The sequence below is a fragment of the Buteo buteo genome, chromosome 4 (assembly GCF_964188355.1).
Source record: "Buteo buteo chromosome 4, bButBut1.hap1.1, whole genome shotgun sequence".
Taxonomy (NCBI): domain Eukaryota; kingdom Metazoa; phylum Chordata; class Aves; order Accipitriformes; family Accipitridae; genus Buteo; species Buteo buteo.
In genome coordinates, this window is record NC_134174.1 from 16,410,142 (window position 1) to 16,431,037 (window position 20,896).

Sequence of the window (20,896 nt, forward strand, 5' to 3'; positions counted from 1 at the left end):
CTCACTCACTGCTGTCGGTGTCACTGAATTTTACAGTTTCAAACCTTAAAGTAGTCTTCTGGGTATACATAATAAACCCATTTTTGTCATGGCTTTTTAACTTGAGAATACCGCATCTAATTTTTACAGCTGTGATTTCAACCTGTGAACCCCTTAGCTGGGTGTTAACCAAGTCGTCTTCTGCCAGCTGTTTGTTGAGTATATAGTCTTAGACTTGGATATAAATGGATATAGATTGGATCTCTGTGCACTCAGTTTGTGCAGTAATATATTTAGATGTTTGAAGTTTTTATTGGAATTATTTTTATAAGATGCTCATTTTCTTTATATAAAAATATTTTAAATAATCATTTTCTAGAAAACAATGCAAAAAGATTTTTTTTTAACAAAAACTGAAAAATTTATGATCTTTCTATTCCTTTCTTTTTGTCTCTTTTTTTTTTTGTTTCTGTTGAAAATTGGGGCAATTTTGAGGTTTTTCACCAAAAAAAAGAAAGAAAGAAGCCATATTCCTTCTTTTTTTTTTTCTCAGCTGAACAGCTAATTTTCTACCTGAAAGTGTCCAATGATAAAAGGAAACAAAAAATACCATATTTTGAAACTGTGATCTATTGTCTAATGATTAAAGTAGTTAAAATGATCATAGGTAGAAATGCATGAAGGACAGTGATATTCAGCTAAGATGCATATTCTCAAAACTAATTAAGATTTTGCATTTTGATCAGGTTTTAATTTGAATTCTACCCATTAAAATTCTATGTGTATGACTGCTAGTAATTTGTTAAGTGAGCAGATGATTATTTTTCATAGTTGTACGACCTCTCAAAAGTTTATGTGTTATTAATATAATATTTGAATTATTTATGATTTGGTCATGATTATGAAATCATAAAATTTTATTATTGCTAGTTAATTTTAATTTGTACTGGGGTAAACCAGGTGTGTCCAGTCAGGATCAGAATTAAGACTAGGATAGGGCACTCTGTAGAGCACAGTAGCATCAGATGTTTCCTGACACTCTTATTACTATCCAATACTTTGGAAGAGTAGGAAGAAGCATGGGAAGAAAAATAAGTCAATCTGTGTGTGGCGTGATAATGTAATTCTATGTCCTATAATGAAAAACTGGTATGTGCTTATTTCTGCTCCCAGTTTTTAAGTGTGCTGTAGCTGGGACTGGTGTACACGTGTACCTAATGGGTGCTGTCAGCTGTTGTAAAATCTCAGACGGTTGGGCTTTAACACTAGGTATAAATGTTATTCTCCCATTTCCTGGTTTGAGCCCATTTCTCAAGCTAAGGAGAGCGTGAAAGACGATGAGGGAAGCTTGTCGGACAGTGTTCTGCTAGTAGCAGAGCTTTGTCTCTGTCTCTCTCCCCTCCTTGTAGATACGAAGAAAAATGAAGCTTGAAACACTTGTGGTGTGACAGCAGAGTGGGAAATTGTAGCCAAGGCCTGGAGGTGGCCAGCAGGACTTGGAAGGCACCAGTAGAGGATAAAAGAAGTCTAATGGAGTAGCAGGCTGAACTTTGAGAGGACAGGAATAGGATACAGCAATATGAAGGAGAACCTTCAGTCCAGAAACAAATCCAAAACTGAACATTTTTCATTGGGAGATCAATTTTTTCTAATCACACAAAAGCTGCTTGCTCAGATCCACGGCTAACGAATGTCCGAACTGGCCCTGTCAGACAGCTGAGCTTCTTCCTTTGGCAAGAGATGCAGCAACTGTGTTGTCCACCCCTCAGAATCCACTAATATGTGATTACAAAAATACTGAAACATCCAGAACGGCAAGCAGTTAAGAATCCCTTTGATGTGATTAATATTGGAAAACTATTTGTCATGGGGAAAAAATTGCTCCTGTTTTCAATCATTTGGTAGTCTGTTGCTTAGTCTATTCAGATTGAATAACAACTCCAGCACTCTATTTATTGGGCAAATTCAGATGCAGTTGCAAAGCTGAAATTTGTCAGTTTGGGAAAATGCAAGTGTTTGAATTCAAACTCTCTAAAGATTTTTAGCTAAATAAATAATAATGTAAAAAAAATTATGTACATCTGTGACCTGGTGGCTGGGAACAGAGGTAAATCAGAACAGCATATTAAGTCTCATGCAGGTGTGCGTTCTGACGTGACTGAGCATCACAGAAGCATAGAATCATTTAGGTTGGAAAAGACCCTTAAGGTCATCTAGTCCAACTAGATGTAAGCCTAGCACTGCCAAGTCCACCACTAAACCATGTCCCTAAGTGTCACATCTACACATCTTTTAAACACCTCCAGGGATGGTGACTCAACCACTTCCCTGGGCAGCCTGTTCCAGTGATTGACAAGCCTTTTGGTGAAGAAATTTTTCCTAACATCCGATCTAAACCTCCCCTGGTGCAACTTGAGGCTGTTCCCTCTTGTCCTATCACTTGCTACTTGGGAAAAGAGACCAGCACCCACCTCACTACAACCTCCTTTCAGGTAGTTGTAGAGAGCGATAAGGTCTCCCCTCAGCCTCCTTTTCTCCAGGCTGAACAACCCCAGTTCCCTCAGACACTCTTCACAAGACTTGTGCTCTAGAGCCTCCACCAGCTTCGTTGCCCTTCTCTGGACACGCTCCAGCACCTCAATGTCTTTCCTGTAGTGAGGGGCCCAAAACTGAACACAGTATTCGAGGTGCGGCCTCACCAGTGCTGAGTACAGGGGGACGACCACCTCCCTGCTCCTCCTGCCCACACCATTTCTGACACAGGCCAGGATGCCGTTGGCCTTCTTGGCCACCCGGGCACACTGCTGGCTCATATTCAGCCGGCTGTCGACCAACACCCCCAGGTCCTTTTCCACCGGGCAGCTTTCCAGCCACTCTTCCCCCAGCCTGTAGCGCTGCGTGGGGTTGTTGTGACCCAAGTGCGGGACCCGGCACTTGGCCTTGTTGAACCTCATACAGTTGGCCCTTGGCCCATTGACCCAGCCTGTCCAGATCCCTCTGTAGAGCCTTCCTACCCTCGAGCAGATCAACACCCCCACCCAGCTTGGTATCATCCACAGACTTACTGGGGTGCACTTGATCCCCTCATCCAGATCATTGATAAAGATATTAAAGAGAACTGACCTCAATACTGAGCCCTGCAGAACACCACTTGTGACCAACCACAAACTGGATTTAACTCCATTCACCACAGCTCTTGGGACCTGGCCATCCAGACGGTTTTTTACTCAGTGAGAGTACACCCGTCCAAGCATGACGGAAGGCAGTTATGTCTTAGAGATAGGTATTTCTATGAAGTAATTATTTCAGTAAGGTCTTCTGCTTGGGTAAATTAAATACTAAGTAATTTTTTAATTTAATAGTGTGTATGACCTATAGTGAAGTATTCCTTGTGATTGATTTTAGGAGATTTTAGCAGTCTGTAGAGTCTCTGTTTCTTTTGTTAGAAAGAAGATAAAAGAGGCATCAGAAGATAACAGCCAGTAAGGGAAAATATGCTCAGTGTGAATAATTGACAGTTATTTCTATATATGTTACATGCTGCCTTCAAGCACATCTGTAAGAAATGCTGATTTAAACGTAAAACCTTATTAGAAATTCAGTTCTTACCCTACAGCACACAGTAAAGAAGGCATCTCTAAAATCTTTGGCTCTGTATTGGGCAAAGCAACCAAGCTTCTGCGTTTGTGTGGTTTTTTAATTTTTCTTTGAATATGTGCTTTCAGTTTCCCAGATGCAGAGTATGAAGTGCCAGTCATTCAGCTTGAGGAGAATAATTTTCCTGTTGGTATTGTTCTAGCCCTAGTAGCTGCTACTAAACTTACTTGGCATGGAAGGCATTGCATAGAGAAAGGAACTGGCTTTGTCTCTTTAGTTTAACATTTTTTGAAATATTTTGGACAGCAGCAATTGCTATAACTGTTACCCATTCAAGTGCCCTGGTTTCTGTTCTTTGTGCTGGATATCACCCACAGCTCTATAGGTGTAATGGATAGATCTTATACCAGGAGGCCTCAGCGTGATAAAGACTGTTTTTCAGTCATGTGCAAATGCATCAGCAGTCTGCTGAGGTGCAGTTCGCTTTCTTGCTGTGAACTAAACTATTTTTCCAAGTTTTTGAAGTGCATGCTAGTATTTTAAAAACTCTTTGCCAGTTATAGCAAAAGGCTTCAATGAGTGTCCCAAAACACTACTGGTATTTTTATGTAATGAAGGTTAAGCAATGCCTAGCTGAATACCATGAAATTTTATGGGTACATTTTTTCAAGGCTGCATCTGTTTGTTCTTTTCTGTTTTTTTTTCAGTTGCCATCATCTGGCATAAGAAGCTTCATCTGCATATTTTTAGCAACATCTGGTTTAATGGATGAGTTATTTCTCCATATGAACTACAAAGTCAAAGCAGGAGATGCAAACTCCTCCAGAGGGGCGTGGAGCTACAGTGCATCTTCTCTGAGGCACAGAAGCCAGTAGCTAGGGAACCGTGAGAAAGCTTAGGACGTATTGATTCAGACATTAGTCAGGTTTAAATTAATCTGTTCGCCTTCAGGAAAGAGTTACGCTTTGCTCGATACTTCAGGTAGCATCTTACCATATGTATATATAAAAATTAAGCACTGAAACGAGCAGAGATTTTTCTTTAAATCGGAATACACTGATTTATAGTGAAACTATACATTATGGTTTCACTGGTTTTATGGGTTGTGCTAATGTAACTATTTTGAATGTATATGGGTGGATTAGAGAGGCCACTTGACGGACAGGATACAGGCAGTTTCCAAAGTTCTTCTTAGTTACATGTCTGACTACCACTACATTATTACACAATTAATCTGGTACCTTGCTAAATTCTGTCCTTTAAGTAATTTAAAGGTAGTTAGGAGTCTGTTCAGACAACTGAGTATCTTTAGCAGAAAAAGAGAGGCTTGAAGTTGTGAGAACTAACCCAAATATCAAGGTCCAGATTCTTCCACAGGATAGTAATTGCTTGTGGATAAATAATCTTGGCTATTCCCAAGCATCTTCCACAAAAATCTTTCTCAGTCCGAACAGTAGCTGCTCTAAAGTATGTCTGTTTGGTCCTCTGTCCTTTCCATGACCAGGCTTCAGGCAAAAAGATGAGTTAATAAGCTTGGCATAAATTTATATTGTTCAGTTGGATTGGCATGATATAAAAGTTAGCACTCTACACAGGAGACTTTAAAAATCTCTCTAAAGAAGATTTTTAAAAATCGAATATATTTGTGTTACACTGGAGACTAAGTTGGTAAATTGTAGATTATCATCATCTTGATAACCCAGACACAAAAGTCTGGCATAGGAGCAGTCCTTAAGTAGTTTTACTCTCATTAGAACAAAGAAATGGGGATTAGCGAAACTATGAATTAGGTCTAAAATCTTCCTGTACCATCAGCAGCTGATGTTAAAGTTTATCTCGGAGCAGAATGTGTGATTTTGGAATATGCCTGTTCTAACAAGCATTTTAAGGAGATGATGATCACATTAGTGATTGTCTTTACGTGTAATTTATTTCCTTAACCTGATTTGATTTGAATTTTGACCTTTTAAGACTTCTGATCTAAATCCATTTAAGATGCTTCTGAAGGGCTTAAAAGACAATGAGAAGTCAGCAGCTTCCGTATTAAAAATATATGAACTGTTCAGAATGAAACATTTAATTCCCACAAACCCCATATCTTTAGGGCTACACAGTTTTTACTCTACAGCAAAGCAAAAAATAATGGAAATTTGAGGAGAAAATCAGCTGGGTCTCTGTCTTGTGCTGTGCTCACTTGCCTATGCTATGTACTGCCTAGCCATTTGCCTCTCTGTGGTTTTCAGTGTTGCTCTTGAGGATTATTCTACAGCCAAATTGGCTCAAGTATTAGGAAAATTTAGATTGATTATCAAGGAAATGGTCCTATCCTGTTTTGTCCTCTTGTTATTAGCAATAACATTTTAGACTACCCACACCAGCTCTTCTTCTCTTATCTTCTTTTATGTGGCGCATGAAGGTAATTTATCCTTAAAATTTGTTGGGGAGCAAAGCTTTAGATCTTCTGAACTACAGACTGTATCTGATAAAGGATGGCTTCTGTGATTATGAAACCAAGCATATAATGCCCATAATTTAGAAATCTACTGCTGTTCTGATTTATTTCCAGTCAGTCAAATTGTTCACATTAACTGTTGGAAGGTCAGGTTTTCACTAATTAGAACAGATGTGTGTCTTAAATTAGCTATGGAGAATATGTAACGAAAGAAATTAATGGTAAAGATCTTCAATGTAGCACTATCATGTTTTCACTTTGGCAGTAATTTCAGAGGAAATGATGTGGTGTGTCTTCACTGTTTATACTGATACGACTATTACCCAGCATACTGGTATTTACAGACTCTTTGCACTGGTACCTGACTGCATCATTTTACTTGTAAGTCATTTACAGGGCATTTTCCTCTGTGTGTTTCAGCTTGTGAAGTGGTGGGTAGCTGCTCACCCGCTTTCCATCATAGATGCTCCCTTTGTGCAAGACGAAATTCAGAATTTTATTTGATAGTACATTATACAGTAATTATTAATATATTCTTCAGCAAAGTAATAGATCCTGTAGAAATAGCAATGTAGCAGAATTAGCACAGTAGCAGAGCTTGAACAAATACGCAGCCTTGAAGGAGTGTTATTTTTGAACGTACCCAGCAATGCCAGCAAATGCAGATATCTTTGCTTTTACTCTGGGTACTACTGAAGGATAAGCAAAGCACAGTTTATTACTGCAAGGTTTCTGTTAAATCTAGTCTCAAGTGCTGTTTTTCCTGTTTCAGTGCACTGAATCTGCTTTCCTGCAACAGAATTTCCTCTCAGTTATGGACAGACAGAGGAGAATAGATGAGTGGCTTCAGCCATAGGAGGCTCTGGAGACGTCTGGTTTTCCCTTGTATCATTTTTGTTCCACTCTGTCAAAAGTAGGACATATCTAGGGAAAGATGGTAGGGGAAGGAAACATCCAGACCTCCTGGCAGTTGTGTCTGTATGAGTCAGCAGGTTGGTTTGTGCTGATAGAGATGGATGCAGGATAAGAAACCAAGTAGGTCTTTGTTTACAGTAGCATTTGAGAGAAAGCGTGAGACTCCTCTCTGAGGAGCTGCCGTTCTGGCTGGGCAGAACGGAGGAACTAATTTCAACATCAAGATGTTTTAAAATGCTAATCAGCTTGTATTCATTACCAAACACCTGCAAATGAAAGTAGATTAACAGAAACTGAGCAATCCTGCGATCCAGCAGTGGTGCAGATGCAGAGCGGGCAGCTATGAAGGGCCGAGCGGGAGGTGGCAAGAGGATCACTGGGTGTTCAGAAATTAACCTTTCAAACACCATTTCCTTAACATGTAAGGAACTTACAGTTTAAACATATGGATGGTTCTCCAGCACAGTTCAGTCTTCTATACGTCTTGTACTTGAGGCACAGCTCAAACTTGATTTAACCTGCACGCAGGGAGGAGTATGTAGAATGGTGGGGAAGCATCAGGGTAGACACTAACAGGGAATCATCTATGTCTCACACTCGTAACTTAGAAAGAGATGCTGACCTGACCCATGAAAGAGCAAAGTGACAGAAGAAGGAACCTGGGGTGATGCTTAGAAGCAAGATGAAGAAGTGGCAAGCATGGCAGCAGTACTTTTGGCTGAGAAAAGGTGAAAAATCTGTCATGGAAGCTGCTGGTGTCTTAGGCTGATGGGTGCTCCAGTGGCCGGGCAGCAGCTGAGGCCACGAGCCTGTTGTTGTATCTGGGCAGGAGGGACGTACCTTTCAGAGGGATGTTCAGTTGGCCTGTTTTCTATGTGTTTTTCACCTCAAGACTGAAAGTGAATCTGTATGCAGTGGATGAGATGGCCTTTCTGGGGGACCTCAGCAAGGCAGGGCTGGGGAGGGTGGAATGGTGCATGCAGGCACTGGCTGCTTTGCTGGCAGCACATCAAGGGCTCGGCATTTCTCCAGGGAACACTGGCTCCGCTTGGTCAGGTGCTGCTCAACTGCAAGGTGGAACTGCAAATCTTATAGCTTACTGCCATTAAGGCAGCGTTAGGGTTTGGCTGGGGTTTCAGATGCACGTTTTTCCAGTATTTGTTGGGTTAACCTCTCTCTTTTAAACGTATTTGAAATTTGAACTTTGGATTTCCAGCTGTCCTGAAATTGGGTTTGGGACTTCACGGTGATATCCTGCTTTAAATATTGTTCTGTTGGTACATCCGTGCCAAGTTAAGGAGGATTTCTGCCCCAGGAGTGGTGGTGGGTTGGCCATCAGTGCTTAGCACATTCCTGTTTGTCCTGGTTTCAGCTGGGATAGAGTTAACTGTCTTTCTAGTAGCTGGTACAGTGCTATGTTTTGAGTTCAGTATGTGAAGAATGTTGATAACACTGATGTTTTCAGTTGTTGCTCAGTAGTGTTTAGACTAAAGTCAAGGATTTTTCAGCTTCTCATGCCCAGCCAGTGAGAAAGCTGGAGGGACACAAGAAGTTGGCACAGGACACAGCCAGGGCAGCTGACCCAAACTGGCCAACGGTGTATTCCATACCATGGGACGTCCCATCTAGTATAGGAACTGGGAAGTGGAGGGGGGGGGGGGGGATCGCCGCTCAGGGACTAGCTGGGTGTTGGTCAGCGGGTGGTGAGCAATTGCACTGCGCATCATTTGTACATTCCAATCCTTTTATTATTGCTGTTGTCATTTTATAAGTGTTATCATTATCATTATTAGTTTCTTCTTTTCTGTTCTATTAAACCGTTCTTATCTCAACCCACGAGTTTTACTTCTTTTCCTGATTTTCTCCCCCATCCCACTGGGGGGGGGGGGATTGAGTGAGCAGCTGCGTGGTGCTTAGTTGCTGGCTGGGGTTAAACCACAACACTGTTCAACCTGGGCCTGTCTGGTTGTTTCTTAACAAAAAAGTTAGAAGAGAAGTGTTTTGTTGGAATTTGCTTTTTAAAGTCAACTGCAATGGTGGTAGGTCCTCTGAAACATTTCAGGGTGTCCGTTGCTCCACCATCTCGCCACTTGTTGCCCCGCTGTCACCCATTGCATGCATCTTCCTTCTTGTTTTCCTACTGTGAAGAAGGTCATATCCTTCACGTAAGTGCTCAGCTGATCTGGAAGTCGTAACCCAGACAGATGTTCATCTCTTTGTGATTTCTTCTGTTCAAGTAAATAACATTGTTTGCATATGAAAGGGTGGTGTCTGCCTAAGTCTTCTCTCCCCAAAGTACATGTTTTTTCAACTGTAGCAATTGATGTGGTTGCAGCTGAAAAGTTTCTCTAGTTACACTCATTACTTGTCCCTTTAAACCAATGCTAATTTTTAAAAAAAATTACATAACAAAAAATATAGTTGCCAGTATTCCCTTAAAATATAATGTTGGCAGTCAGATGGAAATACCTGATTTTATACCTATTCCTCAAAATATGTCATTTCCACATAGTCCTTGGAATAGAGACACTTTTTTTTCAGTAGACCAGGCACAGTTTAACTCTGGTCTGTTTCTTATTTTTACTGTCTAATTAGAAATACTACTTCTTTCTAAATTATTTCACTGTGTAGAAAAGAAAGTATACGCCTCTCTTCCTTATAACTTCACTCAACCTTGGCACACTCTATAGGCATCACTGATTATGCCTGAAGTGTGCAGCATATAGTTAGTTCATCAATGACATAATGACTAACTTCCATTTGACCTTAAATCCTTGCATGCGGCATCTTTTGCTGCTGCAGCTCATTTTGCACTGTGATATTCATGTGAACAGTCTCATCGACTTTGGTATGACCACTTGCATAGTAAAGACTAGTCATTTGAAGGAGATCTGTAGATACAAGGCAAGTGTTTAAATTCAGGGATGTTCTGCTGGTTCCTCTTCCAAAGACCAGGCTTGGGAAAAAACACATTTCTGAATGTGAGACTTGGCTCAAAGATCTTGATAAATTAACAGGGAAGAAGTTTTTTCATCTTAATTGTGCATTTGTCAGCTTTTCATAAGACACTACATGCCGTGTTTATATTGAGATGTCACCCATTTCTCTAAAAATTCTTTAATATGAAGTTTTTTGTTATTTTTCAGGTGTTCAAATGAAACAGTATTCAAAAAGGAAGACTTGTTTTGGGCATACAATTTCTGCCCCACTCCATACTCTTGGACAGCACTTCTGGGCCTTATTTTGTACTTGATTTTCTTTGCACCTGGTAAGCAAATGTTTGTTTTCGCATATGAGTTAAAAAATTGTAAAGGTAAAATGTCGAATAGTGAGGCTACATGTTAAGTTTACTTTTGAGTCCAGCCACTAAACTGAGGTTAATCTTTTTTCCTAATTCTTAGGGATGGGTCCTATGCCCTGGACCGTCAATTCTGAAATTTACCCACTTTGGGCTAGAAGTACAGGAAACGCATGTTCTTCTGGAGTCAACTGGGTTTTCAATGTGCTCGTGTCACTGACATTTCTGCATACAGCCGAATATCTGACATACTATGGTAAGAAACAATATGCATTTGTGTGCATAGATTTTTCTACTGATTCTGGGTTACTCCGTTGGTTTTGCTATGAAATGTCAACTGTGAATGCAGTGTTATCAATCCACCATGGTTTAGTAAGACTAGAGACCTGATACGACCTGCCTGGATCATAGAGTTTGGTCCAGCTTTCATAATAAATGTTTCTTGCTGTCCTTAACAGAGAGCCTAGACAGTTGATTAAAACAGGGAAGCTGGAAAAAAAGCATCTTTGACTTAGTGAAATATGTTGATTGCCACTTAAAGAGACAGCATCTGCAATTTTCCAATTTATGATGGCATCCAAGACCAATATCAGATGTTCCTTTCAGAAATAGCTGTGTAAGATGCTACTGCCCCACTCCCAGCTGTTGATTAAGTCCTGTCTGCTGGAGCCTGCAGAGAGTTTGTCAGATTACTGCTCAGCCACTCCAGTACACATCATTTAAATTACATTAAGCTGCTAGGGAGTTGATGTGACCTTTACACCATTACTAGTACAGAGTGTTTCAGCTCTACGTGTTATTCCTTTGAGTCAACAGTCTAGAAACACATGGCAGGTAAATGTTTGTTGGTCCTTTGGTATCTTCTCTGCCCCCTTAGGTATGGTGGGTTGCGGGGGGGAATGAGCTCTTTCTCACTGCTAATTGTCTCTGCAGAGGACTTTCAAATAATAATTAGTTGTAAGAGTCACAAGCATTATTTTCATCCTGACTATTTCTTTTTTGCTAAAGTTTCTCATTTTGGGGGGTTGTCTTAGTGTATCCTTTGCTGTTAAGATAAACTAAGAAGGCTCTTGCCTTTTGTATCTGCCTTTTTTTATTGGGTATGCAATTGTTTAATTGCTGTTTATTTTAACAGCAGAATGACTTGCCCAGAAAGTATGTGTATTATCTTCCATGTGAACTGAAATTGCTTTTGTTAATTTACTCCATTGCGGAATGATGCAATAAAGCGGCCTTCTACCCCCACAGCCCTGCAGCTGGTTGTTTTAACAATGCCACTCCAACCTTTGCTTTTACACACTCCTTTGATATCTGCAGCCTGCTGCTTCTGCCACTCCCTCTGCTCTGGAGCAGAGAAGGGATGCGAACTTCTGTAACCGACTATGCATATTGTTTTACATTGCAGGAGCCTTCTTCCTCTACGCAGGGTTTGCTGCCTTGGGACTGGTTTTTATCTACGGCTGCCTTCCTGAGACTAAAGGAAAAAAACTAGAGGAAATTGAATCTTTGTTTGAAAACAGGCTATGTACATGTGGTATGTCAGATTCTGATGAAGGGAGGTATATCGAGTATATTCGGGTGAAAGGAAGTAATTACCATCTTTCTGACAATGATGCTTCTGATGTGGAATAATTTTCAGCTGCTGATGTATTTAATCATTTAAAAGCCTTCTGGGGGAAAAGCAGCTCTGATGACCTCACTGCCCTGCTTCTGGTCTGGTTCTCCTTTCTACTGTCTAGTTAAAAATGCCTTCATGTTCAAAACTGCTCCATTTGGGAGGAATTTCAATATGCTAGTGTTTTCTTGATAACTAAAAGCAATGGCTTCCAAAAGAGATTGAATTCCACAATTAGGTGAATTCACTGAGTGTCTGCGACACTGCACCGTCCCGAAGTATTTAGTAGGGTGCACTCTACCAGATGAATACAGAAGGCTATCCTAGATGGTCAGGGGTTGTCCTTATCTTCAATACTGAAAAAAGATAAAATAAAAGGAAGCTAATCAGGAAGCAGCTGACATCTGTTGGATCCCCATCCCATACAGCTTAGGAAATAGCTCCGCTGTGCAATACAATGAATGGCGAATGCAGAAGCTGCTGTAATGGTAGCTATTTAAAAGGTTTAACTGATTAGGAAAATACAAACATCTGCTATATCTATCAGAGGGAACATTTCCCAAATTTACCCTAAGAGACTTTCCATTTTTATTTATTTGAGATAACAAGAGCCACACTCACCTGGGTGGAGGTTCACTAGGGTGGCGTATGTCTGTGTTACACCAGGTTATCTAGGCACTGCTGCTCTTAAGTACACACTACAGTTGGGAGTTGGTGTTTGTGAGAGAAACTGCCAAAATTAACTACCTGACAGCAGAAAACAGAGCTAAGTATGTGACCGCACATACAAATGAACTGGTATATATTGCTAGGTACAATGTAGAGGCTTCAGTTAGTTGGAAAAAAATTATTTTTGTTTTCCTTTTTTGCATTTGAATGTTTGGGTTTGTGCCTAGTTTTGAACACAAAATATCATTAGCTAAAAGAAAGAAAAGGAGGGGAGAGGTTTTGTGCTGCTAAATGCACAGTGGTTGTCCCTCCTGCACCTTTTGCTCATGAATAATCATATTGCCTTCAGTTTATCTTCATATGTGCAGAGTAAATGAATCCCAGCACATTATTTCTTCAAATGCCCTTAGTCAACCAGTGTCTTGCTGGATCTAAAGAGAAATATTAGCAATGGGCAGAAGCCTACATCTCATATTAACTGCCTTACCGAAGCATTGCAAAATTGTCAAGAAAATGTCAGGCACAAAAATCAACTTGGCTGCCTTTAGCATAGTAATGAAAATATGAATGGGGTTTTATTCACCTGCCATGATTGCTTGCCTTGGCAAATTGAATTTTATGCAGCTACATAAAAATATTATGGGTTTTTTTTCCTTGCCCTGTCCTCACCGCTTTAAGTCTTCAGAGATACGAGTTTGAAAGCATCAACAATTCAAATTCTTATCTTTGAAACATTTGCTTCATGAAAGAATGTGGAAAACCTCCTCTGCCTGTGGGCTGCCCCCCATTTATTTGGTAAAAATACATTTATTTTTCATTGTGTAAAGATTAAAAGAAGTTGTTGGATTCATTAGCTTTTATAGATTGGCTTTGTGGGCTTTTCTTGAGTTGAAAAATACTTTGAATGTAGTATTACTATCAAAACTGAGACTGGACATTTGTTACTAAATTATTTTTATTGGATAATGTGGGGTTTTGTTGTTGTAAGTAAGTCTGACATTATGTTATCTGATCTTCTGTGGGGGGAGTTCTTACTCTCCAATTATTGACCTTCAGCCATTGGGAGTATTTTGTGTTATTTTCTTTTTTTACATCATTAGTCAAAGAAATATTTTTGGAAAGAAAACATTTTAAACCATCCTTCTGTGACTTGACTGGGACTAAAAGGGGAAAGCATAGCAGACAGAGGGAATTTCAAACTGATCATTGCGAAGAGTGGCTCGACCTTGAACATCGACCTTGCGCAGTGAGAGGGCTGGATTCTCACGCCTTCCATCTTGCCTCCCCTTTAAGCGCACAATATTTTTATGCTTGAAAGCACCAGCTGTTGAAAATGCTCAGGTCTCCAGACCTATCTACAAATGCACCCTCAGCAGGATGTCTCCATTAGGTTGTCACCTCTTTGAAACCTTCACCGAAGGTGCAGTACCTGAAATGATAAAAAGGGATACTTGGCACAGACAAGAACAAAATAGTTTTAAGGACAAATTGGTTTCTTCCTGAAGCCAAAAAATGTGTGTTCAAAGACCCTTATTTGGAACAGTTTCATTACCCAGAACAGCGTGTGAATAGGTGTGTAGCGCCCAACCTGTTCTTACGTGGTTGATAGGTTTAAGTGGGTATCTACTGGCTTTTGAGAATAGGGACTTATGGTTCTGATCCTCCCAAAAGCATAAGCCCACACTCACCGATACACCTATGAACGTTCCCTTGCTGGATGTGTTTTGCTGGAGCAGGGTGTAAGCCAGGGAGGGTGTCCCTGCACCGGCACAGTGTCAGTGCTCACCTCGCGCTTGTGTCCACAGGCAGAGAAAACCGCTGCTTTTATTGGGTATAACCAAAGCAGAGTGACTGGAAAGATTGCTGTCACAAGATCAGCCTCTTCTGTTTTGCAGGTAGTGCTGGGGCTTTTTAGCAGCAGAAGACCATCTCTCTCTGCCAGCCTTGTTTCACGGACGTTCTCAAAAGTGGCACTCAGTTGCATACAGCACTGGGCTCGTTTTCTCACACAACAAGTTCGATCTTACTGAAAGCAGTTTTGTGAAGGTTTGCATCCCATGCGCTTTTTCTCGAGGCAAAACGATTGAAATGCACACATTTTATTCATCATTGCTGCTGGCTATGAGGGTGCAAAATATACCGGCTTCTTTATTGTCACTCCCCCTTTCCCACCCGCAGAGTTGGGTTTAGGTCTTCCTTTTAGGGTTGCTTTACACCAAGACAACATTCCGTACCTTAGAAATACTGAACCTAGTACCAAGCATCACGTGTAATAAAAATGAGATCAAATACTTGAAATGAGTCTTACGCAATTAGGGTTTTATTTTTAGAATCTGTGAACATTTATAGTGTATGAAGAAAATTAAATAAATGTTTCTATTTTGAAAAGATTTTTTATATTTGTGCATATTTTAAGTTTTAAGAGATTTTTGCTAAAGGTAGGCTTAGTAACATTCCAGATAAAAGCATAAAAATACAGTGTAGCTGAATAATTTCTTATGACAGGATTTTAATTTATGAAGTAGCATAAATAGTATGTCTAAGCACAATATCGTTTTATTGAAAGCTTTCTGCAGAAGATGTGAAATCATTTCTTCACAAGGACTGCACACTTAATTCAGGTATTCTGTGCATCAGGAATGCTAGAGTAATACTGCTGGTAGAGCTGGGCATATTGACTATACACAACAACTTGAGATATTTTAATTCTGATTAATCTACTGACTCTACATGTTGTGATCTAGCAGCTGGTATGAAAGAAACGAGTCCTGATGCATTTTTAATCTTTTTAAATCCAATTCACATTAATTCACATGCAGTAGTTTGTTCACCATGTTGAAATTCCAAAGTGTTGGGGGGTTTGAGATAATTTGCCGCTTGTTTCTTCCCCTTGTCACTTTGTTGATCAAAATAATTTTTTAACAAGAGAAGCAAACCTGTTTTGAAAATAGACATAGAAACAAAGGCCCCAGGACGCATTTGGAGGGCTGAAGTTGCATTGCTACGTGTGCACCTTGGATCCCTCTCACAGATGTTGCTACCTTGTGAATTGCAGTGACAGCCATGTCAGAAATTTTGGGACAAGAGAGGATACATCCCAAGGATCATTGTTCCAATGCCAGCTTAGTTTTGCATGAGTTGGTAAATGCAGCATTTCACTGGTGTAGGAGTTAGGGTTGAGAGGGGAGAAGAAAGAAATGATGCATCGAAAGCCCCACGAAGTCATGTTTCAGTAGAGATGGGTGTTGTAGCCAAAAGGAGCAGTCTCTGAGTTGTCTCCCATGTGGGAGGAGGGTGGTGGGACCAAGGGACTGTGGTTGGTCCTATGGATGGGAACGGGGGGCTGGCAGACTAAGGGGCAAGAAGCACACCAGTGCTCCTCTCCCATGCCTACGTGGAGGTGAGAACATGGCAACGGAGTTTGCAAAGCTAGTACTTTTTTCCTTGGTGAAATCTCTTTTGCCCTTCTTAGTCACTTGGGTTGAGCACTGGGGAGAAGTTTTGACTTTCAGGGGCTGCTACAGGCCCTGAGCAAGGGTCTTTCCTTCGGCCATGAGGGTGCTGGTGCAGTCCCACAGGCATGCAGTGGGCTAGTGGAAGATAGACACTGTACTTCTCAGCTTTATATCCAGCTTTCTACTTCTGAATGTCAGCGCTCTTCTAACATGGTCTTCTTGAAATTTTACTTGTACTTGCATAAGAGGCTTTGTTAGCTGAACATCACTACATGAGAAAGAGGCAGAGTCTTCACAGCACAGAGAGATCTCGGGGTAGAAATTAAGGCAGAATAGACAGTTCTGCAAAGCACTTTAAAGAGTAAGATATTTGTGCACTTTTTTTCTGAAAGAGTCAAGCTAACCAAACCCATTCCTCTGCATTGGGAAGAAAATTGAGCTTTGTGTACCAGGCCAGAAGCAGATAATGCCACAATATGTGCTTTATGGCAAAATGTGTTTTTATTGCGGGTAACATTTACAGCTTACATGTAGCTGCTGCCTATAAAGTGACTCAGTCGTTCTCTGGATTTTAACAAGTCACATTTTTGTGCAAAAATCTTAGTGGTTTTCTATCAATCCTCATCGCCTTGTGTACAGTACAGTAAGCGTAATCCACAAAGTGGTCTAGGTTGTGGCAGTGTTACAAATGTCAGCACAGTAAAATCTAGGTGAACATTGTTAAAGAAATATTGTCGTTTGTGATACTGGGGGTTAAAACTCCTTAAAGACAACTATATATAGATTTTAAAAGTCTGAAAAAAATGGCAGTTCTTATCTATTTTGTGTATGTTTTCATATAGAGAAGGAGTTTTTTATGTGCCAATAACCATCACTGTAGTGTTTTGTAAATGGGTGTTAATAGTGTTCCAGAGTTCCGTATATGAGAATATACTTTAGCCACAATGAACTGTTAGTGTGAACCAGCGGCATGTTTTTAATCTTACTCACACCTCTCAGCAGAGGTGCTCACTCGTCAGCTTCAGTAGAGCTCAATCACACCAGGGAAAGTTTGACCAGCGTCAGGCCTCAAGAATACAGATTTCATCTAAATCCCCACTTTTTCACATTGTCCCTAGACAGTATGTTACATGTGAATGATCTGGCACGTGTAATTGTAAAGCTTCAACTCTGGTTCAGTTGCACTCCTCGATTCTGTTGAGATACAGTTTGTCAAAATTTGCTTTGGCCTTTCATCGCATTTATATAAATAAGGGGCGCACAGATTAATTATGAATATCGTCCGCCTGTTTCTAAAGGAAACATCAGTTTCTGAAGTGTTAAAGTAAAGGCAAATTTCTCTTGCTGCCTTAAATATTACACAGACTTTGGAGAGGACTGAATGTATGACCATCATCATGATTTCTTCAGGAGAAACTTCATGGATCCTCAGCAGGTGTGAAACAGGATGGTTTCATGGTGCTGGGATGCTGCGTTACACCGCAGGCCCTGCCTAGTACACACCTGTCATCTGTTTGATTTTAAGTGTTTGAGTAGTCCCCATGAAATCAATAGGATTATTCATATGCTTGATATTCTCCATGTGCTCAGTGTCCTGCTGGTCCAGGGCATCGCTGGGAAGTGGCAAGAGTCGAGTCTCCACTTTCCATCGTGAATCTCACACCCCTACAAAACCATTAACCAGATCTTTCTGTGACAAATTCTATGTAGAATATTTGCAACATTATTGGAGACCAAATTGATAGAAACAATTCCATGTTGAATAATAACATGCATATGGCGCCATCAGGCATACTGTAATCCCTGGGCGCGTGTTACGGTATTCAATACAAAACAGGTTTTGGCAAAACTAATTGTTGGGTTGTCCAAGTTATTTCTTAACCATGTCAAACGTGCCATTTCCTTTTGCAACCAGTCAAGCCTATAATGTATGAAAGTGTTGTACATTTTCTGAAACTTAAGTGATGTAAAATTATTTAATTGACTTCAGTTCTGATTGCTTTAATGAAATTTGGTCTTTACATAAAAATAAATATCTTCAAAGAATTGTCAGTGCCAGAAGTGTAAATGAACAAAATAAAAGGTGAGATACTTAATTACAGAATCTTTCTCAAGGTTTCCTTTGTTCGGGTATTCAGGTCGCCTTTTAGAGCTGCAAAATCGCGTGACTCAGCAAAATGAGCTAAAATAGCTCATGGGCTTGCCTGAAATAAGTGAAGGGTAAGAATAACTTTAAATATGATCTTAATATGGTATGCTTCAAACCAGAGAGCGTTTCAGTGATGATGGCACACCAGGCAAGTGTCCCTTCCTGGAGGAATTGTTTGAAGAGCTGAATGCAGCTGTGCAGAGCTGCTGACTGTCCCGATGTCCCCCCGTGGGTTTTCAGTGTCCCCTGCCCAAACACAGACCAGTTTGTGACAGCAGTTTATACCTTCAGACTTGATTATTGACTGGGGAAAGGGCAGAAGTTGCTATTTTCTAATGGGGAAATGTCCTAACTCTGTGTGTTTTATTAAGAAAATTGCTTAAACCAGGTTGATTAACAAAGAGCAGCATGACTGTAGCGGGGCCGTGCTGGGGACTGCCCTGGCTGCGCTCCCCAGTGCAGCAGAGGAATTGCACCCATTAGACCGAGTGGAAATTGGTCCTGTTACCTCCACCTACTGCAGGTACCACGACTGAAACCATGCAAGATCCAGAGTTGCCTCTGACAGAGCTGTAGCCTTTTGGCCCGGGATGCAGAGACATCACAGCCAGCAGCAGTACAGCTGATGGGGAGATGCTGGCAGCAGGAGACTGCTCGGCAAACCTGTATCTGTGGCGGCGCTTATCTCCGGGAGGGGAGAGAGGAAGCTAATCATTGTACACTGACAGGTTATGTTTTAGGTTTCTGGCTGATAGTGCTTATAAAGGTGATGACTGGCTGCAGTTCAGATTACTTGTCACCAAAACCACATGGCATCTTTGTAGGATAATGAAAAGCTGGTGGCTCTGCTGTCACTCCATTTTTTTTGCCTTCTCCCATTTCCCTCTGCTCCAGCTACTATCACAAAACAACTACTGATGGATTGATTTCTGCCGAATGGATTCTGCCATCTGCAGAACTGAACTGCGGGCAGTAGCAGTACTTGCTCCCGAATCTTTGTGGGCATTTTCAGGATAAGACCCCCCCGGCATCAAGGCTGGGTGGTGCTGCATCCGAACCAAAGTCATCCATACGGTGCTGCACGGCCTTTGCTTTGTACATGGCACAACGTGCCTGTTTTCAAGGCTGCTACAGTTTGTAGGAAGTAGGTGGGCCTGTTAAAGGTAAGCCTAAAAAATGAAGTCCTTTTTCTCTGGTCTTGATGGTCCCCTGCTGAGTTGCCGGGCTGGTTGAGGAGACCTGCCGGTGATCATCCCCTGAGCTGGCGTCCCTCCAGCCGCCCCCTGCCCATGCCGAGCTCCCCGCACAAACGTACTCGGGCTCTTCAGCTGCTGCAGTTTCACTTCCAGCACATTCGCTTGAGCCAAAGTGAATGGCATCTCAACCCTTCTCCTGATGCATAGATTAACGCATTCAACTCGTCAACCAACCAGCTGAAATCCGTGGGGAAATAGTCACATGCATTTGCCATAAGCAGTTCCACCAGTCTTATCATGGGGCTGTTCATTAGCTGGTCTCCAGGGCAGGTTTTCACTCGCTTGTTTAACGTACGTGACCTATCCGGTACCCATGCGTGTGCAGGTAATTAATTGAGAAGCTCTGTATAGAGCTGAAATTTGGAAAGCTTTTGTCTTTTGAGAGTTAACTGCAGAACTACCAGAAATATTTTCTGCATCTTGATGTTGATAGGAAAAAAGGCACCAAATCCCCTCTGACACCTCTGGAGGGAGGTGAGAGTTTTTAGTTAGATGGTTTTATAAATCTTTGGTGTTGGGTTTCAGGAGGATACAGGGATCCATCTGTTTTTCAGATGAGTGAGACCTCTGCCTTAGCTGGCACGCTCTGATTTTGGGTACTGTGGTATTCCATGAATGCTCTAACAGAGTCCATAATGCCAAAAAGAAAAGCAGGATGTCTTGTACGGAGCAGAAAGACGTGTATCGTATGAAGGAAGAAAGAGGAGCTTGCATCCAAAATGACCTGCCTACAGTCTTATAGGACATTAAGACCGTCACCACGCAGGGATGGGCTTAGGTCCATTTTACCGCAAGTAGAAAAAGGGCCAGGGAAGTGAAAAATTTCCAAGCAAGCCCTGTTCTGTAGATTATTCTTCAGAAGATAGTGCCAAGTAAACAGATCTGCAAGGATAGAGGAGTTGCACGTGGGGTAAGGAGAGTAGAAGCTGCAGCGCCCTGGTGCTGGGGAGCACATCCCTTGGGGGGGGCTCACATTTGAGAAGGAAAAATTAAGGCCCTCCCTCTTTCAGCAAAGCGGTGAACCACGTGGCCATCCCTGTTGGAAAGAGTTTCTGCACTTGCTTAAATTTCATCAAAGGTGGTGAAAGGGGGATGGAGAGGTGGGGTAAGTCCGCGCCTGAAGGAGCAGTGAGGGTTGTGGGTCTCAGGGAGGTGGTTGGAGATGCACGAGCAGTTTGAGGGCAGAGGGGGCTGGATTAGCTAAACTTCATAATGAAGGTGATACGTGGAACTGAGATTGGATCAGGTTGCCAAGGAAACACAGGCAGAAAGAGCAAGGAACAAATCCCTAGGAGGGGCCGGAGGAAGGAAGCAGGGAATAAGGTGTGGGGGACAGTGAGTGGGGTGAGAGTGTGGGGACACGGTGCCTCTGCCACAACACTGCATGATGGCAGGGAACAGTGTCAAGCCGTCCTGGGTGCAGGGAAGCAAAGATGGAAGATGGGCTCTGGGCTGAGGATGGAGCAGCTTCTGCATGAGCACCTCAGCATGGATTGCCATGCCTGAGCAAG

The 20,896-nt window shown here is 41.6% G+C and overlaps 1 protein-coding gene across 1 annotated transcript in view; it reads left to right on the forward strand.

Moving 5' to 3' along the window:
• The window catches only part of SLC2A13 (solute carrier family 2 member 13), a 164,357-nt gene extending 146,283 nt beyond the window's left edge, over positions 1–18,074 (forward strand). The window contains exons 8-10 of the mRNA XM_075024879.1: positions 10,090–10,211; positions 10,345–10,497; positions 11,647–18,074. Coding sequence (XP_074880980.1) covers positions 10,090–10,211; positions 10,345–10,497; positions 11,647–11,873 — 502 coding nt within the window. The 3' untranslated portion in view covers positions 11,874–18,074. The remainder of the gene's footprint in view (positions 1–10,089; positions 10,212–10,344; positions 10,498–11,646) is intronic.
• Positions 18,075–20,896: the final 2,822 nt, after the last annotated feature.